This window comes from Drosophila gunungcola (assembly GCF_025200985.1).
Source record: "Drosophila gunungcola strain Sukarami chromosome 2L unlocalized genomic scaffold, Dgunungcola_SK_2 000008F, whole genome shotgun sequence".
Classification (NCBI taxonomy): Eukaryota; Metazoa; Arthropoda; class Insecta; order Diptera; family Drosophilidae; genus Drosophila; species Drosophila gunungcola.
In genome coordinates this window covers 2,598,600-2,618,805 of record NW_026453163.1, presented here as the reverse complement: position 1 = coordinate 2,618,805, position 20,206 = coordinate 2,598,600, and the positions used below count along the sequence as shown (strand labels likewise).

The 20,206-nt window shown below is 44.5% G+C and overlaps 1 protein-coding gene across 6 annotated transcripts; it reads right to left on the bottom strand.

The window, feature by feature from the left end:
* Positions 1–1,070: 1,070 nt before the first annotated feature.
* Positions 1,071–19,448, bottom strand: LOC128253324 (E3 ubiquitin-protein ligase lubel). 6 transcript variants are annotated; one of them, XM_052981639.1, is made up of 18 exons: positions 19,233–19,448; positions 17,468–17,595; positions 17,206–17,404; positions 16,480–16,616; positions 16,295–16,423; positions 15,726–16,082; positions 14,503–14,625; positions 13,377–13,671; positions 12,091–13,317; positions 11,676–11,845; positions 11,360–11,617; positions 9,033–9,465; positions 4,851–8,824; positions 4,512–4,778; positions 3,200–3,657; positions 2,022–2,393; positions 1,746–1,914; positions 1,071–1,403 (listed from the first exon to the last, which is right to left on the bottom strand). In XM_052981639.1, the coding sequence occupies exons 2-18, from the start codon at positions 17,519–17,521 to the stop codon at positions 1,368–1,370; spliced, it is 8,658 nt and encodes a 2,885-aa protein (XP_052837599.1). In that variant the 5' UTR covers positions 17,522–17,595; positions 19,233–19,448; the 3' UTR covers positions 1,071–1,367. The 6 variants fall into 6 exon arrangements, with proteins under 6 accessions (XP_052837599.1, XP_052837594.1, XP_052837597.1 ...); XM_052981634.1 differs by having other exon boundaries at positions 8,910–9,465; positions 14,503–14,784; positions 19,233–19,447; XM_052981637.1 differs by having other exon boundaries at positions 14,503–14,784; positions 19,233–19,447.
* Positions 19,449–20,206: the final 758 nt, after the last annotated feature.

The following is a 20,206-nucleotide window of genomic DNA, read 5'->3' as shown; positions in this document are numbered from 1 at the left end:
CAGAGAGGATGTGGCACGTTTTTTATTAACTGTTTATTCTTCTATTGAAAATATATTTTAAATATAGCTTTTGCAATATCAATTTCTCACACTTTCCTATACGAAATAATGGCGACAGCAAATGATTTCTTTTAAACAAACAAACCAAATGTATCTTTTTTAGATAGTTTTTAATATTAATTTGATCTTTGAACAAGTTTACAAGTTTGTAGAAAAGTGCGCCATACTAATACTAACTATATATATTTATTTATATAATTTTGTTAGAAAACTGATTCCGAACGAAACAAAATATTCGATGAATTCCGAAGTGGCTTTGTTTTTGATATACGAAATAAATAACTTAACAACCAAACTGGCTGGATGATCATAAATAACATAGGCCATATGATCTGCTTATGTCCATGCCACGCGCATATCAGCCGTGAACTAAAACCGGGGCATGCAAGCTGTGCAGCTTGAGACTCAATGCCCATCGTTAATGGATCAATAAATATACAATTTATCCCATTTAATTAGTTGCTACTGGTGTAAAACTGTCCGAATATCAAAACATGTTGTGCCGCGCGCATAAATTCATTTCAATCGCTACGAAAATAGGTTTTTACGATGCCTCCCCCGGCGCCCCTCGTCTCATCTCGTTCCCTGGTGTCCACGAGTAACTTTGTCCCGTCGCGTCGGCGAATTGAATGTCCCCCACTTACTGTATGGGTCTATTTTCTGCTGATGTGGTTGCTGTTTTTGTGACTTTTCTTTTTGTCGCGGGACATAATTTATGGGTCGCATTTGCCTTTTTGGCAATATCGCAACGGTCAAGGGGAAGAGTCCGTTTCTCTGTGGAATTACGACTTTCAAGACATTCAAAGCTATCAATATGTGCTTTGCTTTGATGAACTAGGCAAGCTCGAAAGTATACAATGGTATTGCAGGTTGCTCGGAACAATTTGACTTGGGCACCGCCCACATTTACCCACTACTTACGCGCTTATTATTTATTTTCCCCAACCGAACCACCTGCGCATTGTTACTCGCCGGCTCAAAATGAATAAATAATTTTAAGAACGATGGCATTGTATTTCACATGTTCGGTTTATTGGTGCACTTTGTTACACGCGCGGATTGTTGGTCTGTTCTGGACTTTTATCTCTTAGTAACTAAACAAAGTGGGAAAGACTTCTGGACGATGAGTGGGTGTCGATGAAGGGGTGCAATGCCTAGTGTCTAAAGAACTGCCTAAGACTGCAGTTCGCTTCGTGTGCAGGTAGGTGTATAAAAATGTCTATAAAAGTGTTTGCCATAATCCATGAAAACCAATGAAGAATTGCAACAGTTGACCGCTTTCCCGGCATCCCTTCTTCTGCTGCCGCTTATGCCGACTTCAGGGGAATATGCTGTTTGATTACCTATAAGAAAGATCGAGATTGAGAGATGGGTATATCCATAAACATCTGCGGTTCGGCCGCCCGAACTGTTTACAATTAAATAATAATAAAGCGAATATCAATTAAGACGCGCGTGAAATACGTCAGACGGCACATCCAAATTTAGTTAGCGGCTAAACGATCTCATTTTCTTTATTTGCTTTTTCCCGCCTCGATCAATCGACGGGGGCGTAGACTGAATCACCCGGCGAAAACAAATCGCCCCGGCCGCAGGAAACTCGGTTTCCTCGATTTCAGCCAAACCATGCCAAACAAATAAAGGGAAATCAATGAAGCGATAAACGGACGATGGCCAGAACGCACCTCGGAGCACATGGTCTTGTAGATCTCGTCGGTGTCCCAGGGTCCGCGTTCTGGCAGGGCGATGCCACGCCTACGCAGCTCCTGGACGCAGTCCGTCAGATCGAAGATGGGCAGCGGATCGATGCCGGCCTTGGCTACCTTGCCAGCCAAATACTCTACGTAGTGGGTGCTGAAAGGTATGCAGGTTGAGGGGAAGAGACACTTGGTTTATATACTTTCAATGATTGGTGCTTGCTGTAGTGCATCATCGCCCTGCCCTACAATGCTTGAACCTACCGACACATGCCAGCGTGCTTATCCGGAACTTCGGTGTTGCACACCGTATCGACGAGGCCCTGCGGCGTCTCCTTCTGCAGCGGGATGGGGCAGCGGGCCTGGGCACGGGCCTTGGAGGAGCTGCTGGACTCGTCCTGGCTCTGAACGGGCTCCGTGTCGAACTTGACCTTCTGCTCCTTGAGCAGGAACTGCAGCTGCATGGGGATCTTGTCCCTCAGGTAGAAGAGGCAGTTGCGCGGGTGATGGGCATGCAGACCGAGTTTGGCGCAGTACGAGGACACCGTGCACTTGGCGCCCATCATGAAGGGTCGGGCGCAGCCGTAACAGAACTCGAACTTGCACTGGGTGCAGGTGAAATGCATGCAACCTCCCCTGGAAAAAAGGAATGTTTAAATTATCCATGACAACATTTTTAAATAATTCATAAATTAATAGTAATAAGTAATAATCTACATATGCCTTTTTGTAAGAATTTGAAAACATAATGCGTTTGCCCAAAATAAGTATGTCCCGTGTGTTTCAAAGTTCCCTAGCGAAACATAGCAAGCTTTATGCTGCTCAACATATACAATTCTGCTTTGAAATTTAACATCGAAAATAAGTCTATAAACTTCATATCTTTACTATTATCGCTTCTAGTGACTCAGAATTATATTATGGAAAAGTTTCTCTATAAACTTTTTTAATTATATCAATATCATTGATTTTTTTTGCACTTAATATAAAACTCAACTGTGCGTCCCGGCATCTGTTTTAGATTTTTTAGTCAAATTTGTTTCATATGCTTGTATGGGGTTAAATATACCCTTGAGGACTTTTGTTATTTTTTCTGCACTACAAAAAAAAATAGTTCAATGATTTACATTTTATTCCGATCAGAATAAAACTTACAAATTATTTGCGATATTTATTGATGCCGAGACTTTCAATTGAATATTATTCTGTTTATTATTCTGATAAAAATCAGTTCTTTATTTGGTTTTTTTCAGATAAAAAAACAACAGTCCTCAAGTGCAAATAGTGCTTGGTAAATTCTCTATGTGCAGCAAAAATGACTATTGGAAAAGTTTTATCCAAATTGTTTTAAAACTTAGAGTCTAGTTTGCGTAGTAACGGATAGACGAAGAGAAGGACATGCCCAGATTTCTAGTGGCAAGGGACCAACTGCCTGTACATACCTGGCCAACGAGTAGCGGAACTTGCACTTGGGGCAGTCGATGCCGTTCTGGGCCAAATGCTCCTGGACGCCCTGGGCCTGCAGCTCGGGGTCGTTCTCGCGCTTCCACTCCAGGTACGCCTCGCAGCTGCTGCCCTCGTGCTGGCGCTCCCAGGGCTTCCGGCACTGGGCACACGTGACCGATCCGCAGTCCGGGCAGATCAGACGCTTCTGCTTGGGCCTGGCGAAGAACCCGGAGGAGCACTGGATGCACCACTTGAAGTTGGGGTCCTGCAGCAGGGTGCGGTCGCGCAGCTTGCGCTGGAAGAGCTCGTGCACGTCGCTGTCCAGGATGCTCTTTAGGAAGATGTCGAGGTTGGAGAAGTACTCCAGGTGCTCGTCCTCATGATGGGCCTCGTTACTCAGTTCGGGCAGCTTGCAGAACGGGCAACTGCAGTCGTTGATACTGCGATCGGTTATCTGATCGAAGAACAATGTTTTGGAAACATTAAAAGGTTAAACTAGCTGAATTATTTCGGAAGACTAATCTGCGATCGAATATCGAAGGTATCAGCGTTAAATAGGAAAATACTTTTAAAAGTAGATCTTGGGTAGTAGCTAGTACTAACAGAGTGCAACATGTGACTGCAATTTGGATTTTACATTTTTAAAGTACTCAAAGTTAATATTCTTTTACGGTCCTTACGCTTTGAAATTATATCGGTTTGGAGTAAAATATTAACATTGTTAAAGCTAAAGACACAACGAAAAAAAAAAGGTACAACCCTTTTTTCAAAATGTAAAATGAAATTAGTATTTGGTATTACATTCATTCATTATATACATTTTAAGACATAGTTTACGGTGGATGTACTTTATTATTCATAGATAGAAAATGTTTAAAAATTTCAAAAAAATTTTCACCGCCTTCAAAAATGGCATTCGGGGATAAATCAACGTGTAGTTTTTCTCACTCGAAAATCCGCTGTAACTTTGTCAGTTTTATTCGAATTGACTTGGGACATCCATTTCAAAATATTATAAATTAAACAAAAATTTGTTTGATAGCAATCCGAAATCCAAATTGCAGTTGCACTCCAAAGCACACAATATTTAGCACAGTGAAATTTAATTGTATCAGTTGTTGTGCAAAGGTAGAAGGCGAGGTTACATTAAAATATATAGTTGTTTCGTTATCAAATCTACGTTTTGTTTTCTAGTGGCTTCTTGTTAGCACACCGTAGTAAGTAGCCTTGAGGTTTAACATTAAGATTTGTTACCAGATCAGCATTTTCTTGAGGCCTGCTCAACACACCCCCAAGGGTATAATTTACCTGCACGGTAAAGTAGCTCTTGGCACACTGTTTGCAGCACTTGTGGAGGCATTTGAGCATGGACACGATCTGGTTCATGGGAAAGCTGTTCATGCACAGCTCGCACTCCTGCTGGAGCATGGCGATGGCCTGGTCCAGGTCCGAGCACTCCCTGGCCGCCCACAGGGCCACGTCCTCCGTAAACTTCATGCTCACCAAGGTGGCGGCTATCTGGGCTTCTGCGATGTTGGCCACCAGTTCCTGGTCCACATACTTGCGTGCCAGGATCTGAAAAGAAAGGGAGCAAACGAACCGGGATGTTTACGGAACTAGCTTGGCTACTTCTCGGCTAGTACACACCGCTGGGTCCTCGATAACTGGCTCTTGAACACTAGGATATGCCCGGAAGACGGGCATACTCAGCTTACGCTTTAGCAGTTCTGCTTTCAGGGGTTCGTCGAGGCCGGTCTGGTCCTCCTGCTCCTCCTCCGTGGCCGAGGTCTCGTAGTCGTCGTCGGAGAAGCAGGTCTCGTGGTACTTCTTCTTCGGAATTCGGGGCTGGGATCGGGGCTTCAGCAAGGCCGCCGCAGCCGCCGCCGCCGCTCCACTGGTGCTGGGTCCTTCGGCGTGGTTCGAGTTGAACCTGCTGATGGCGTCGTTGATGGACTTCTTGGTGGTTGGACTGCTCTTCAGCGGCACTCGACTGGCCCCAATCGATGAGCTCTGCTTTTGCAGGTAGACCTCCTGAATGCGCTTCACGGAGGAAATGCCCATGGGCGCCGAGAAGGACTTGGAGCGCAGTGGAACTTTCTTGTTTGGGGGGCTGGTGCTACTCGAGCTGTTAGTGGGTTCGTTGGTGGGCTTGGGGATCTTACTGACTGTGGACTTTGCTGTTTTTGTTCCGTTGCCCCCAGTTTTGCCTTTCACGCTCGGGGTTACCTTTTTGGGCTCTTCCAGTACTGATTCGACGGGCAGTTCCACGGGTCGGGACTCGGAATCGACAATGGGGGGTCCGGGTGTTATGGGCAGGGCAGTAGGTTCTTCAGGAGGTTCCAGTTCAATGGGTTCTTCTTCTTCTAAGGGAACTTCCACCACAGGATGAGTAGGCTGTTCCGCAGGTCGCCTTTCGGACTCAATCACGACAGTTGGTACTTCCACCTCCTCTTGACCAGTACGAGGGGCAGGGCTCAACTCCACTTCAGCAGTCTGCGACTGAGCCTCCAGGCTCCTGCTTCCTGTGGAGGAAACAGCCTCAGCGAGTGCGATCGAATCAGTTTCTGTGTTGGTGGGCGTGACTGATACAGTAGGCGATATGACTGGCTCAATGACTTGTGCGATTTGTGTGGATTGCGGCTCGACTTCATCCGGCTGATCCTCGTCCTCCTCCATTATGTCCTCGATCTCGGTGCCCTCGTCGCCGGTGGAGGCGTCCTCTATATGGGAAGGGTGCTCGCCATAGGTATGGCCCCCCTCCCCATCGAAGTCGCCTTCCTCTTCGCCCTCGCTGTCGTACCACTCCTCCTCTTCGCCCTCGTCGTACTCATCCGAGTACTCGTCGGAGTACTCGTCTTCATCGGTGGACTCGAACTCATCCATGCTGATCTCATCGCGCATTTGTTTGATCAGCCGCTGAGTGTCTTCGACCAGTTCGCTGAGGTTCTGCTTGGCCGGATCTCCGGACGGAACAAACTCCTTGAGGACAACCTTGGACGTTTCCGATTGGGTTGACTGCGAGCCAATGCTAGCGTCGCTGCTGGACTTAACAATTAGAGATTGCTCCTCCAGCAAGAGCAGCACTTCGTTCTCCGGGGACTTGGTGTCTGCCCGCTGACCATCGCTGTCCAGGCTATAGAGCTCTGCATCAGAAGCGGCTTCATCGTGGGGTCTGGTTCCTTCACTGCTGCTGAACTCGGGGGCATCCTCGAATACTTCATCGGAGTCTGTGGGAGTAAGGGCTATAGCTGTTGCAGTTGGTGTAGGCACTTCTTGTTCTGAAGTTGATGGTTGGACAGCACTTTCTTCGACTTCCTTTTCAGACTGATTATCCTGACTAACAACAGAGTTGTCGCTTTCCTTAATGTGATCTTCTCTGGTGGTCTCCTCCGATTCGATCTCATCAGTTGCTGTTGGAGTACGGTTGCTTGCTCTGCTCTCACTTCGCAGACTGTTGCTGCTCAAGGTTCTCACGGGAATCTTTGAAAAACGCTTCGGACTTCGCTTGTACTCGTTGGCTGTTGATGTGGTACTAGGTGCTATCTCTGGACTATCAGTCACTAGTGTTTCGATTGTGGTAGAAGAGGAAAGGATTGTGGAAGTGAGAGTTTCTTCCACAGTAACTTCGTTAGGCTTGACGGATTCAAATGAATTATGTTCAGGTAAATTGATTGATGGAGACACATTTTCTATACTTGATCCTTCTTGAGGTTGCGTAACAGCTTTAGTTACCTCCGTTATGTTGGTAGTCCCTAAAGATTGTTCCGAAATGATAAGGTTGCTTGGCAGAGAAACGTTTTCAATACTGGATTCATTGGGTACATGTATTTCATTCGGGCCTGAAAATCCAGCAATCTCCTGGTCCTTTTCTTGTTGTACCAGAACAGTTGATACCTTACTTTGTATCAATATATTTTCGGACTCATCTGAGGGTGGTGCAGGTATATTGTCTTGCAAGGTAATATCCAAAATGTGATTGGGAACAAATTCCTTTGCTCTTTTTTCAGATTGCAGATCGTTTTTAGGGGACAAGAGAGCTTCAGCACTAGTTGCTGTCACAGCTGGCTGAATATCAGTTAGACTAGATTTTGTATCTGTGAATGCATCTTTTTCATTTAATTCCCTTTTCTCAATTATTTCAGCTGGCGTATGATGTTCTTTTTTAGGTTCGGGTTCCTTCAGTTCCTTATCTTTTGGATGTTTTACGCGGTTAGTTGGCTTTTGACTTTGGTCCCGCGATCTGACTTTTTTCGGTTGCTGGGATCGGTTATTTCTTCTATTGGCTTCCCTACTTGTGCTGGGCCGTTCATCGATTTGGCTTTGTGATTCTGATTTATTTTCCCGAATTTGCAAATTATTCTTATCAGGTATCTGTTCACCGCTTTCTGCTGCTGGCTGCGTGATTGTTTCATTAACAATATTTTCTGCAGTTATAGATAATGTTCGTGTTGCTAGACTGGTGAGTTCTGCAAGTTTTTCACCAATCTGATCTTGTGATTCTGACAAATTTAGCTCAACTTTCATGCTAGTTTCATTAGATTTATCATTTTTCTTTCCTGGCTGTGCGATTTCTTCTTTAACGATAATTTCTGCAGTTACTGAAGGTGCTGAAGTTTCTAGATTTGTGTGTAGTGAAAGTTTTTCGTTAACCACCTCTTTTTCCAATTGTGGGGAAGCTATAATTTGTGGGCTTGTTACTTCGCTAGTTTCAGTCTTTTGTGGGTTGGTGGAGGTTTCTGTTGCAGATTCCTCCTGTATTTTTTCAGCTGGCAGCAGGTTTGCTGATCCTTTTACAGCTACCTCTTGAACCTCATCTTTATTTGGCTCTTTTGGAGCCATATAGCTTTTGTATACTATACGTTCTGCATCCTTAAGATTCTTGCTTTCCCATTCCGCCTCGTGCCATCGTTCAGTGCCACGATCAAACTCCAACTTGAAGTTGGCTATCTCGGTGGCATAAATAAAACTTGGTGGGAGCTCTTCGCGTATGCTGGCTTCCCTTAAATTCGGCTTAATAAATTCCTCCATGATGTAGACCGCTGGATCAACACTGGGTATGGGCTCCGTCTTCGTCTCCGGCTCAGGCTCAGGCTCAGGCTCAGGCTCAAGATCTGGTTCAGGCTCCGCCAACTTTGGCTGGCTTTCCTGAACCGAAACAGTAACCTCCGGCTTCTCCATGAGTTCTTGTTCGACCTGCTGCACCAGATTGGGCACAATGTCCTGAATGTGCTGCCACACGAAGTTCTTCACGTCCTCGGTGGACTTATCCTCAAGGGGTCCAGAAGGCTTCAGCGTGCTGATGGGGCTCTTAGTCAGGATACGCATTATCTCCGGATCCGTTTCGTACTCCAGCTCCGGCTTGCCCTTGAAGGTGTCCAGCATGCTCTCGATCGATCGCAGCACCTCCTGGTTTTGCTTGGCCTGGTTCTGTTCCATGTTGCCAATGAGTATCTCCAAGTTTTTCAGGGTGCTGTCCTCCATTTGATAGGGACTGGGCGTGGCGTAGGTGGACTTGACGGGGCTGTCGTCAGAGCGCAGTGGGTCCAAGGGATTGGGACTCTCCCCGGCCAACGGGGGCTGCAGGCAGTCCAGGGCATGGGTGTTGAGGAAGTCATGGATATCTGTATTGGCAAATGAATGCGGGGAGAGAGAGAAGATGGGACATTATGGCACTGCGACTGACTGATGCACGATCTACAAACTAACCCGACTTGGTGTCAATGGCCGCGCCACTCTCATTCTCAACGCCATTCGGCGAGCCCCAGATGCGCATTAGAAATGGCTTGAGTTGCGTGCGATTCAGCTCCACCAGCGCCTGATCCACATTACCTTGGTGCGCCGTCAGCGCATTCACGATGTCGTCCCGCAGGAAGTTGCCCTTGGCCGCCAGTTTCCTGTACTTCTGCTGTCGTTGCTGGATGCAGTCTGCCACCGCCTGCCACACATTGCCCCCGGAATTTCGCAGGGCCTCGCGGGCCTCGATTTGGGACACGCTCCCGATCGTGTTCTCGCCCCTTTCCTGGCCGTACTTGGTGGACAGACTCTGCACCGTCTGCACCAGTTTCTGCCAGTTGTCGCGTAGCCACTGGATGGGATGCGTGTCGGGGGAGCAGTACTTCAGGGCCGCCTCCAGCTCCTCCACCGAGAACTTGTACAGCTCCAGCTCCTTCAGTATGATGTGCATCTCCGTTTCCGGGTCTCTGGCCGGTTCGTGCTTTACTCCGAATGTCTCAAGGGGCATGTCGAAGGGTGAAGAGGTTTGCTGAAACAAGTTTGTAAAGAATATAGAGATCAGCTAGCCAATAGGATGTCAACGCATGCCTTAGCTTAATAATATATAAACCCAATCCCTGACAAATAAGTTTCTTTTCTGAAATCCCCTAGAATTCAACTCATTTAATATGTTCTCGCTTAATAGACAATGTTTTTTTGAATGCCTTCTTGAAGTCGTTTGATATCATTCGACGGAAACAACTGTTGATAGCACATAACTTTTTTTAATATTTAAAAACAAAACAGGAAAGGAAGCTAACTGTGGGAGGCCGAATTTTGTATATCGTTGCAGTTATTGCATACATTAAATGTTCTTTAAAGCATCTAAATTTCGATTCAAAATTTACAAATTACAATTTGCCGTAGCTCTGAAATAATAAGCCATTACTATATCTCGATGAACTAAATCACAAATTAAAAAACAACAAAGTTATAATTTTTGTTAAATTTGTAAAAATATATATATATTTTATAGGGCCGGAAATGCTTCTTCACTGCGTTGCAAGCTTCTGATTGAAATTGTAAAACACTCTGATAGTGTATAAAAATAACTTTAGCTTAACCTTAGCTGAAATAGATTTTTTTTATGTCCACCAAGTTGACTAATGCCCATTTGTGAAAATTGGCTAAAACAATTCATTTTTTTTTTTTGGATGCATTAACCGAAGACAAATCTACAACGTTTTGTTAAGATATGAGCTGTTTAATCAATTGTTTGAGGTGCCTTTTCGAATTCGATATACAGATTGCAGCTTAAAAGTGCATAATAACACCGTTTAAAAGCGTTCCAAGAAAATGTTATAATAAGAATCAGAAGAATTGTGATTTGAACTAAGTGTTTGTGTGTTAATACGGTTGAAATTGATCATGTTGTCCTTGTAATTAAGTGTTTAAGCGAGTTGTCTTACAAAATTTTTTTAAACAGGAAAACTAACATTTAAGTATTAAAGCAACAAAGTGAGTCTGGCAAAAACTACTTTTAAAATATACCCGTTACTAAGCCCACAAAACAATCGAAGTTTGGGTGGCGCCATCTGTCGAACTGCATAGCCAACATTAGAAGCTAAGAGCGTGAAGCACCCCAACCTCCCGCTAACAGGTCTGTCGTTCTCTCTTTTTCTCTCTCTCTCTCTCTCATCTGCTGCCACCGGCAAAGCAGCGGCCGATCAGTGGTTGAGCAGTGGCAGAGGTGTGGCAGAGGCGCGGCAGAGGGGCGGCAGAGGACTAATAACTTTTAAAGTAATAGCTCGATTTTGAAAATTGTTGTATCTACTGATAAATACGACCCATGATCGATACACAGATTCCAATCCTATACTAATACCATGTCTCAGAGTGAAGTGGCAGGGGCGTTTACTGTCTCGCGATATGTGGGCGTGGCTCCGTTTTGAATAAATTCGCGCTGCTTAGGAAACACTAGAATCGGCATGCCAAGCCCCAAATCTCTAGCTTTTATAGTTTCCGAGATGTCGACGTTCATACAGACGGTCAGACGGACAGACGGACGGACAGACGGACATGGGTAGAACCACTCTGCTATCGATCCTGATCAAAAATATATAATACTTTATAGGGACGGAAAAGTTTCCTGTTACATACTTTTCAAAGAATACAATATAAACTTTTCCTCTACGAGAAATGGGTTTTATTATGGAAAACTTATGAAAAACTTTTGAAAAATAGTAGGTCATATATTTTGTTACTTTTTGGCTAACTATCTTATTGTAAAATACCATCAAAATATTTACTCTTATGTAATACGTGTATTTTTTTGTTGCACACTTTTGAGTTTTTAATTTTTTCTTGCACATAGTACGTAACGTAGAACATGGGTTAAGGAATATTTTATTGGTGAATTGGACCAATCCGTTTTTGCAACTTACATGTTGCAGCATGCGCAGCTCGTTAATAAAATTGGGCCGTCTGGTGACAAGACCGGCACTGTAGGGATCCAAGCCAATGCCGTCGTGGTACCTCAGGTCATTGGCACTGCGATAGCGCTCATTTTCCTGCGGCAGCTGGGAGTTGCTGCGATAGTGTGGGCGTGGCTCCATCTTACTCGGTTCTGGGGTCCTAAAGCGATCTAAGCCACCTGTCGAGGTCTCCTCGGGCTTTGAGTGAAAGGGCAGGGCGTCGTAGGTCTGCAATGAAGCAGTGGATTAAGCCGAAGCTTGTGTCAACATGAGAGCGTTAATTTACTTGTGTGGAAATACTCTGAGGAGGCGGCGAGGTTCCCATTTCCACGCCTGCTATTTCCCGGGGCGGAGTTCCCCCGCAGCCCGTGGAGACCTTTTGGGCCTTCTTGAGTACCTTCTCTGCCTGCGCCTGAATGCTCTCATCCAGAGTATTCCAAATGTTTTCAACGGACTCTGGAACGATACGGACGAGAGCATTAGCTTGGGGGGTATGGGGTCGATCGCCAGAGGATTTAAATTAAACAAACTGGGTGCGGCTTGGGTTGTGGTCATGTTCTGTATTTGGTTTCCATAAATGCGTTCATTGTAGGCTCTTTTGATTACATTTGATTAGTGTACTAACTAGGTGTGCCTGGTCTTGGGTGGTGGGGTCTAGGCCTTGGTGCCCTCGAAAAATGAGATTCTCTTTTGTATCCTACCTTTGTGCAACAGGCTCTTGGCCAGTGAGTTATCGGATTCGTTCTCCGACGAAGTCTTCAGTGTCGACTTCGCGGGTGTCTTGACGGGAATACTCGAGGCGTGCTTGGAGTTGATGGTGGGTGAAATTTTTGAGCTACTGCTGGTGGCGTGGTTCGACTTGGTCGCACTAGTTACGGTGCTATTAGGTTTTTCGCTGGACTGTTGCGTCCTCAGGGCAGGCTTTTGCGTTTGCTTGACTTCCGGCTTGGAAGCCACCCTAATGGCACTGGGCTTTGCAGTTTGCGGCTGTGCTTTTTCCTCCACCCGCTTGGCCTTGGTGGGTTGCACTGGTGGTTTGCTGGGGGTCTTGCAGCAAATGGAGCAGATTTTGATGTTGGGCTCATTAACGAACGTGCAGAACTCGCATTCCCACTCGTGGTCTGGCGTGGAAGGCGGCGGGCCCAGGTCGTCGGGCTCAATCTCCTGCGGGACCTCTTGGGGATCGGGGGCTTGAGCTTGAGCTTGAGCTTGAGTTGGAGCCTCGGACTCACTCTCTGAGGCGGTCACCTCTTCGACCACTTCCTCGTATTCGGAGGCACTCTCCTCCTGCGCTGCTGTGGCCACCTTGTGCACCACCGCCGCGGCCTGTGTGTTCTCGTCCTTCATCTCGGGCTTTCGTCTTTGGTCGACCTTTTTGGCGGACCTGTGCTGATCGGCTTCCTGCAGCTTCTGCTGGATCTTGGCCTGCACCAGGGCACGGGCACCCGAGCCCTCCGACTCCAAGTCGGAGTAAATGCGACTGGTCCGGGCCGAGTCTGGGGCTGGCTTGCTTCTGGTGAGGGTTCCGTCGTTGGTGTCACGTCTCTCCGGCAGCCACTCGCTCTGCACGGACTTGGCCACGGATCCCCGGCGGTCCCGCACCTTGTGCTGCCTCAGTCCGTGCCTCTGGTCGCCGTCCAACTCACCGCCGGCCATCAGCTGGGAGGCACTCGACAGGCGCCGCTGACGGGGCTGGTGGCTCTGGTGGTGCTGCTGGGAGCGCGAGGCACTCGTCATGCCCGAACGATTGGAGACCAAGGACCTGCGGTCATCCTGGTCGGAGTCCTCGTCGTCCGTCAGTTCGTCATCCACGTAGCTGTTGCGCTTGCGTCGCAGGGACATGGACTTGCGGCTGGGCGTCGGGGAGGCGGCATACCGGGAACGGGAAGCCGCTCTGGAGGCGGCTGACGGAGGCATGCCCATGACACCTGAGGAGGAACACACTTCAAGCCACTGTTTATGCGTATTCGGGGGCACCTGATCTTACCTGGATGCATCATGGGGTAGCCGGGCGCACCCGGGTACATGTTGGGCATCATTCCCCGCTGGGTCATGAACACTGGCGGCGGGTAGTGCGGATGATGCTGCTGCGACATGTAGCCCGGTCCCACGTTGAGCGACAGGTTGGAGTTGTTGAACTGCTGCTGGGAGCCGAACTGTGAAGCCCACTGGTCGGGATGCTGGTGCTGCGGATGCTGGTGGTGCTGGTGGTGCTGGGCCCAGCCAGGATGCTGCTGGCTCTGCTGACAGCCGGCGCAGTTTAGCTGCGCCAACGATTGCGCCTGCAACGGGGGATGGAGACTTTTGTGTTGAATGCTCAAAGGAAAACATATTAAGCCTATTTCATACTGACAATGTGGTTTAGCCAATAAATCGAATTAAGTTAGCTTGTATGAAAATTCTTCTTTATTGCACTATGCGTTATTGCATGCACCTTTCAGAATAGCTGACCGAAAGATATGGCAAGATTTTCTGAGTGCTTCTATATTGAGCTCGCTGTGATTTGATAGATTTTGCAGCAATAGTAACAGTAGACTGTTTCTGCCTTTGTCTCATAATAAGACGCAATGCATTAAGTTTTGTTTATACCTCTATTTCTTTGCTTTTGGTTTTTAATAAATTATCCGAAACAGCACTGTTAAGCAATGTAAAGCATGGAAGGCATTTTAATTCTTAATTTTTTTAATCTTGAACTTGGTTTAAGTAATGAAAATGTACTCTAAATCTTGTAAATGTTATCTTCAAACCAAAAACTATAGTTTATACGTTTGATGTTTCTATCTATAGAATTATCAAATAAAAAAAATTGGGATTTATTATAGAGAAGAGAGTGGGTGCTAAGAAATTGTGATAAACAATTTTTTGGCTGTACGTACAGACTCAAAAATGTAGAATCTACTGTTACAGATCTAAATATGTACAATATATTTTGATGTTTGTTTTCGAAGTGTAGAGCTTACAAATACTGTGCCAAATTAGATATTCTCTCTCTCTCTGGGCATGTATGGTTAACGTAATTTTAAAAAAATCCTCATTTATGTAAGCTACAAGTTCAAATCGGTAGCGAGCATTAATATATTAATTGCTTTAATAAGCCTTTTTCATCCACTCACTTGCTGGATGCGCTGGTTGGTGAGCCAGGCGCTGCCGTTCTGGGTTTCGGCCAATGCTCGTCGGGGGTTGGTGTTCAGGTTGAACACTGAGGTGCTCATCTGCCGCCGCTGGGCGCCTGCCGCCTGTCGTTGTTGGAGCAGCAAGGAATTGTGAAATTGTGAGTCATCCGAGAGATCGAAATGGGATGAGTTCAAACCGGATGACATGCTGCCGGAACGAAAGTGCGAGGGCGATGGTGAAATGTTTGACCAGTGCTCGAAGCCGGCTCCATTCGACAAATGCTGCGGTGGGGAAATGACCAACGAGAAACAGAGAAACAGAGAAAGAGAGAGAGGGAAGGGAGAAACGACACATGACGAGACGAGACAGCGACGATACGAGGTGTACAGGAAAAATAACATCAAGGATCAAAATATCTTTTTATGTCAAATGAACCAATTTTTTTCAATGCATTTTTAGATACTAAAATCTACAGTAGCGGAGTAGTATAATATTACCGTTTAGTTTGGTGTATCGTAAGCTTTTGATTCTAAAAGAAAACAAGTAAAACGTGTCGAAAATTACTTAAGCTTTTAAGGTGCCATTTTGGCTGAATATCGGAAAATGTAAAAAAAAAAATTTATTTTGTTTCAGTTCCTAAGTTTTTTAAAAAGTTTCAATAATTTTCATTTTTAGAAAATACATTCATTTAATTCGTTAATAAAAATTTTCTTCAAACAAAAAACTCAATATTACAAAATTTACGGAACGAATAATTTTTTGTACGCTTCTGTATTCCTCAAATAGTCAAATGAAATATTTGAAAAAATTGTATATATTCAAATTCGAAATAAATTTATTTAAATTACTTGACTTACTAGGATTTTTTCAGTGTAGTCAATGATGTAAATACTTTATTTGAAATTGTATGGTCTAGAAAATTCTATAGGATACTGTAAAAAAATCTATATTATCTTGTTTAAAACGTGCCCTAAAATATGCAAAGTTTCATATAAATGTTTAAACTTGGCTTGGTATCAAATAGGCACTTGCAATGAGTGGCAAAAATAAAACTGAACAAGAAAGTCTGTCCATCGGCATAAGGTAATTACATGAAAGGTTCATAGTTGAAAAGCCAAAGGACCTGATTCTTGATATCATTTTTCCCGAACAAAGACAACACGAGACACTCGATGATGAGGGAATTCGTTTTATTGTGAACTGGAGTCGGACGGTCTCTCACCTGCTCGCTGTTGGCACTCAGGTCCTGTCGCGCCTTCTGCTGGCGGTACCGCTGCTGCAGGATGGCCATGCGGTCCAGGGTGGCGTTGGCCTTGCTCTTGATCTTCTCCAGCTGCACCGACGGCGGCCGCTGGATGGTGTCGAACACGGACTTGGGGGTGCCCGACCTGGAAGATCCCCCGCCTTCGCTGCGTGGTGGATCCGGAAGCGGTCGGTTGTTCATCTGGTTGGTGATGGTGGTGTTGGTGGTGGTGGCGTTTGCAATTGGTGGTAATGGGGGCGTGGCCCCGCCCCCAAACGATCCCCGCCAGCCGCTCAGCGATTTGTGAGAGGGCGTGGGCGAGGGCGGTGGCAGCATCTGTAAAGAGTCGGGTTGGGTGCCATTGCGGTTTCGGTAGTCGAAAAAATAATGGAAAAAATATATCTGGTTTTGGTACGACTCTGGGCGGGCGCTCTGCTTTCAAGGACTATTTTTATTGAAGCATTCAAATTGAAGATTACAAACTTGGTTTTCTAATGGCCCATCACGGGTCGGTTCTTACGGGTCTAGGAGATCGTGCAGTGGCGTACCTGATCCTTGCGGCCCAGGAACGGAGTCAGCAGGCCGCGTTTGCTGCGACGTGGTGGAGCCACAGGGGCAGGTGCCCCGCCACCCGGCTGCACCTTGGGGGGAATCGGAGGCGTTCCCTGCTCCACGGCCTGCAATGTCATCACATTAATCTTACAGTCCTTCTGGATCGGAGAACAACACATACCTTACGCACATGCTGCTTGCGTTTCGGGTGCTTATGGAACATGTCGTCGCAGGAGGCACAAAAGATCTGGCCCGCGCACTCGGCACAGGTCACCCAGGGATTCTGGGAGCCACACAGCGTGCACTTCAGTTTGTTGTCTGCAAGTGAAGACACAAAATTAAGTATATAAACTAGAGAACGTCCACAAAAAGAATAACCAATCCGGTAACTAATGACATACCTATTTTAAAAATGAAAAATATATGTTTTCTGCAACCTAATTTTAAACAGAATTATGAAACGAACAAACATTACAGAAATTAAAGGCTGTGTCTGAAATTTTCCGAAGAAAATATTTCATATACATATTTCTTCTTTTTTAATTTTGAAAGTTAGTTAAAGTTAATGCACAATTCTTCGTTTCATCAATAGATGTTGTATGCAAAAGTAGTTTCGAGAAAATGTCCTGATGGGAGGCACTATTAAATCTCCAAAATGATTTATCGATCGAAATTTGGGGTATGTACTTTTAGATAATAAACTAATTTAAAAACCATTACTAAAGTCAATTTATATTTCAGGATAACCAATTATAGAACAATTCATTTAATTTGGTCTCTACATTCTTTGCCAATTCTTGACTTCAGAAATGTTAAAACTATTCGTCCATTTCAACTGTATAAAATCTTAAATTCAACGTTAGTCGTCCTCTATATTATATAAACTGGAATGTTCTTTTTATGTCACCTGGTGTCTTGGTCCTAATCACTGTGGTCTTCATCGGTTCGTTGGAGTACTGCTGGTTTGAGAACTCGATGATCTCGTAATCGGGCTCGGGCGTGTTCTTCGCCTTGGGCGGCAGGACAGGAGCCTTGGAATGACCCCCAGCCACTCCGTTTGGGGGAGTGGGCGGTGGCTTCGGTCCAATGCGGTCATTCGCTTCGGTCTGAAATGGGTAATTAATGCCACTTGATATTAAGTGGGAGGGCGGGGCACGGTAGGTACTTACCACCCATGAGGGCATGGAGCGAACATTCTTGTTAAGCAACTGCGAGGTCGACATCTTTGTTGATTTTTTCGCTGTGTAGTTGCCGTCTCGTTGTATTTTCGATAATCCTTATTTGATTCTTCTTCTATCTGAATACGTAAGTAATAAATCAAATTTTGTTGGTATAACTGCCGAATTTGAGTTGCGTGTTACGTTCAGTAGGGTTCAATATTATTTTCGTAGTTCTATTTTTGAAAAACCTATTCCTTGTTCTATATTTCCGCCCATCCACAGCCACTTTAAACGACTTCAAATTCAATTAAGCTGTCTGCCAAAAAATGCGAATTATGAATGTATATTTTTAGCGTTCTCACCCAAATTCCGGAGGCAACGAATGCGGAAGGTGCTCAGAAAATGCAGTTTCGTGGATGCTGTGCACAAAACTAAACGCAGCCCGAGTTCCATCGAGAATAAAACTGCTAAATTTAGGCTAAAACATCTCTCTGTGCATAAAATAAGATCAAAAAATATTTTGTGGCAAAACATTTTCGGGCTTGTTTATTTATGAAATGATGCAAAAGAGGGATGCTGTCAACGCGGCAAAGTGGCTGAGATGCCATGCCAGGAATAAAAAGAGAAAATTGAGAAAAGAGAACAGGTGCAATGTGAAGAGGTTGGATAAGAAACCGAATTTAAATTTTTAGTTGAAGAGAATTTTTCGTAAATTCTTAAAAATAAAAGCGAATGAGCAAAAGTAAAAGAGAGAGAATAATGTTTTGTAATGACGCAGGTGGCCAAAGTTTAAATTTGAAATATGTCCATCTGTGATTAATCTTTATTTAATTTCAACAAAACACAACGTCAGTTACAACAGGTAAAACATATGGTGTGCTTTGGTTCACTTGCGTTTCCCTTGTTTATGCTCTATTACTTGAATAAAAACTAATAAATATACATATAAAAAATGGATCAGCTCTGGTGAGAAGTCGTCTACTACTTTTCATCATTAAAATAGTTTGCGACAATGCTTGTTCTTACATATTGTTTATACGCTCTAATTGTGTGCTTTGCGCTCCATTGGAATTGACTATGCATTTAAGCTACTAAAGGTCTTTTACAAACAATACACATTTTTATCTCATTTATTGCGTATACGCAACGTGCTCTCTGTGCCTACACTCCCGAGTCTCTCGTGCTATTTTTAAAAACCTTCTGTAACTATTCCATATTTTTTGGCCCAAATTGTGTCACACTGCGCAGCAGAATTTATGAAAGCCGCCTGCAGTGGTTGGACGGGCATGAGCCAATCCCACCTTACGTAGATCCGCCTCCACCGTCATCTCCATCTCCAAGAGGCAAATGCCCTGGGAGGCAGCCACCGAGGCGAACGCAACGCTGACTCACAGACACAGTCTCACGCCGCGAACGAAAAAGCAGCTTTTATTTTTACGGGAGAACGGTGGGAACTATTTTTAAACATTTCTTTGGCTTGCCTATTCTTGCGTTTATTTAATGCACGGTTTTTAATATTTTAATTTGGCGGATTGACTAAAACAAATTTATAATATTAGGCATGTTTGTATACTTGATTTGCCGTGTGATTGTTTACTCTGCGAAATGCCTTGAACTTTCTCATGGAGCGTGTTGTGTTTAAATTTAGCCGAGGTTTATATTTAGAACACTTCAAATCGATTTAATTGCGATGCGAACTTAATTTTGTTGTTGAACTTTTTGGCTTGTTTGGATCGAACGGCGATCGGGCTGCGAGAATGCAGAGGTCACTTACATAATTCGGTTTCACTTGACGCGTCTTGCCGCACTCAAAACTGCCACTGCCAGCTGGTAGCACATGAATATATATAGGGATATATATATTTCTTATGTCTGGCCACAGCGCGACATGAAAACTCAGCTACGGTCTCGTTCGGCGATCGTCTCCCAGCGAACTGAAATCTCAATCAGATTCTAAACAGCACTTTTACTGCAGTCCTCGGTGCCCAGTCGTCGCACGAGTAGGAAGAAGTCAACGCAGATCTACAAATATTCTCATTTTGCTGGCTTCCCTTCCATTTCCTTCAGTCTGCGCCTTGTCTCATCTCTATTTCCTATTTTCAGCATTTTCGCGTTGTTTTATAAATACATCGTTTTCGAACGGAACGGTTTGACTGCGAGACGCCGTCGCGTGTGTGAATAACATTAATTATTGAATATTCTTTGTCATACACTTTTTGTTGTTAAACATTTTGCAGAACACCGTGTGTTATTCTCAATTTATTACTTGTTGCGTTTCCTGCATTTGGCTCGATTTAGTGAATGAAAATAAGAAAAGTGTAAAGCTCATAACATAAAAGACCATTTCTGTTCACACTGACAATATTTTAATGTTTTTTAACTTATTCGATTGTTAAATAATTAAATTACACACTGCTTAAGTTTATGAATAATAATAACTTTATAAAATCGTGAAAAACTAATTAATGGCTTAGCTGAATGATTAGGTTTTTTTAGAGAAAATATTTTGGAAGGGGTCTTGGATTTTATCAAATCGTACCAATTGAATTGAAAGCTCTTACCACTAATATTTATAATTAACTTCATTAGGTTAAAGTTCCCTCAGGAAAGGGGCTTAAAAAGGTTTAACTTTTAGATACAATGTTGTTTGAAAGTTGTGAGAGTGTGATTGTAACTGTACAAATACAATTAATACCGGCATTACTTTTTCGAAACGTATTTATCCAAAGTATTGGCGCTCAGAAAAAG

Bases quoted from the DNA above. Each gene is read 5' to 3' on its own strand.
- LOC128253324 (XM_052981634.1), bottom strand. From the start codon at position 17,521: ATGTCGACCTCGCAGTTGCTTAACAAGAATGTTCGCTCCATGCCCTCA. The intron at 16,424-16,479 runs GTATGTGTTGTT...ATGACATTGCAG, and splicing joins GCAAGCAGCATGTGCGTAAG to GCCGTGGAGCAGGGAACGCC. The intron at 11,618-11,675 runs GTAAATTAACGC...GCTTCATTGCAG, and splicing joins CTCAGAGTATTTCCACACAA to ACCTACGACGCCCTGCCCTT.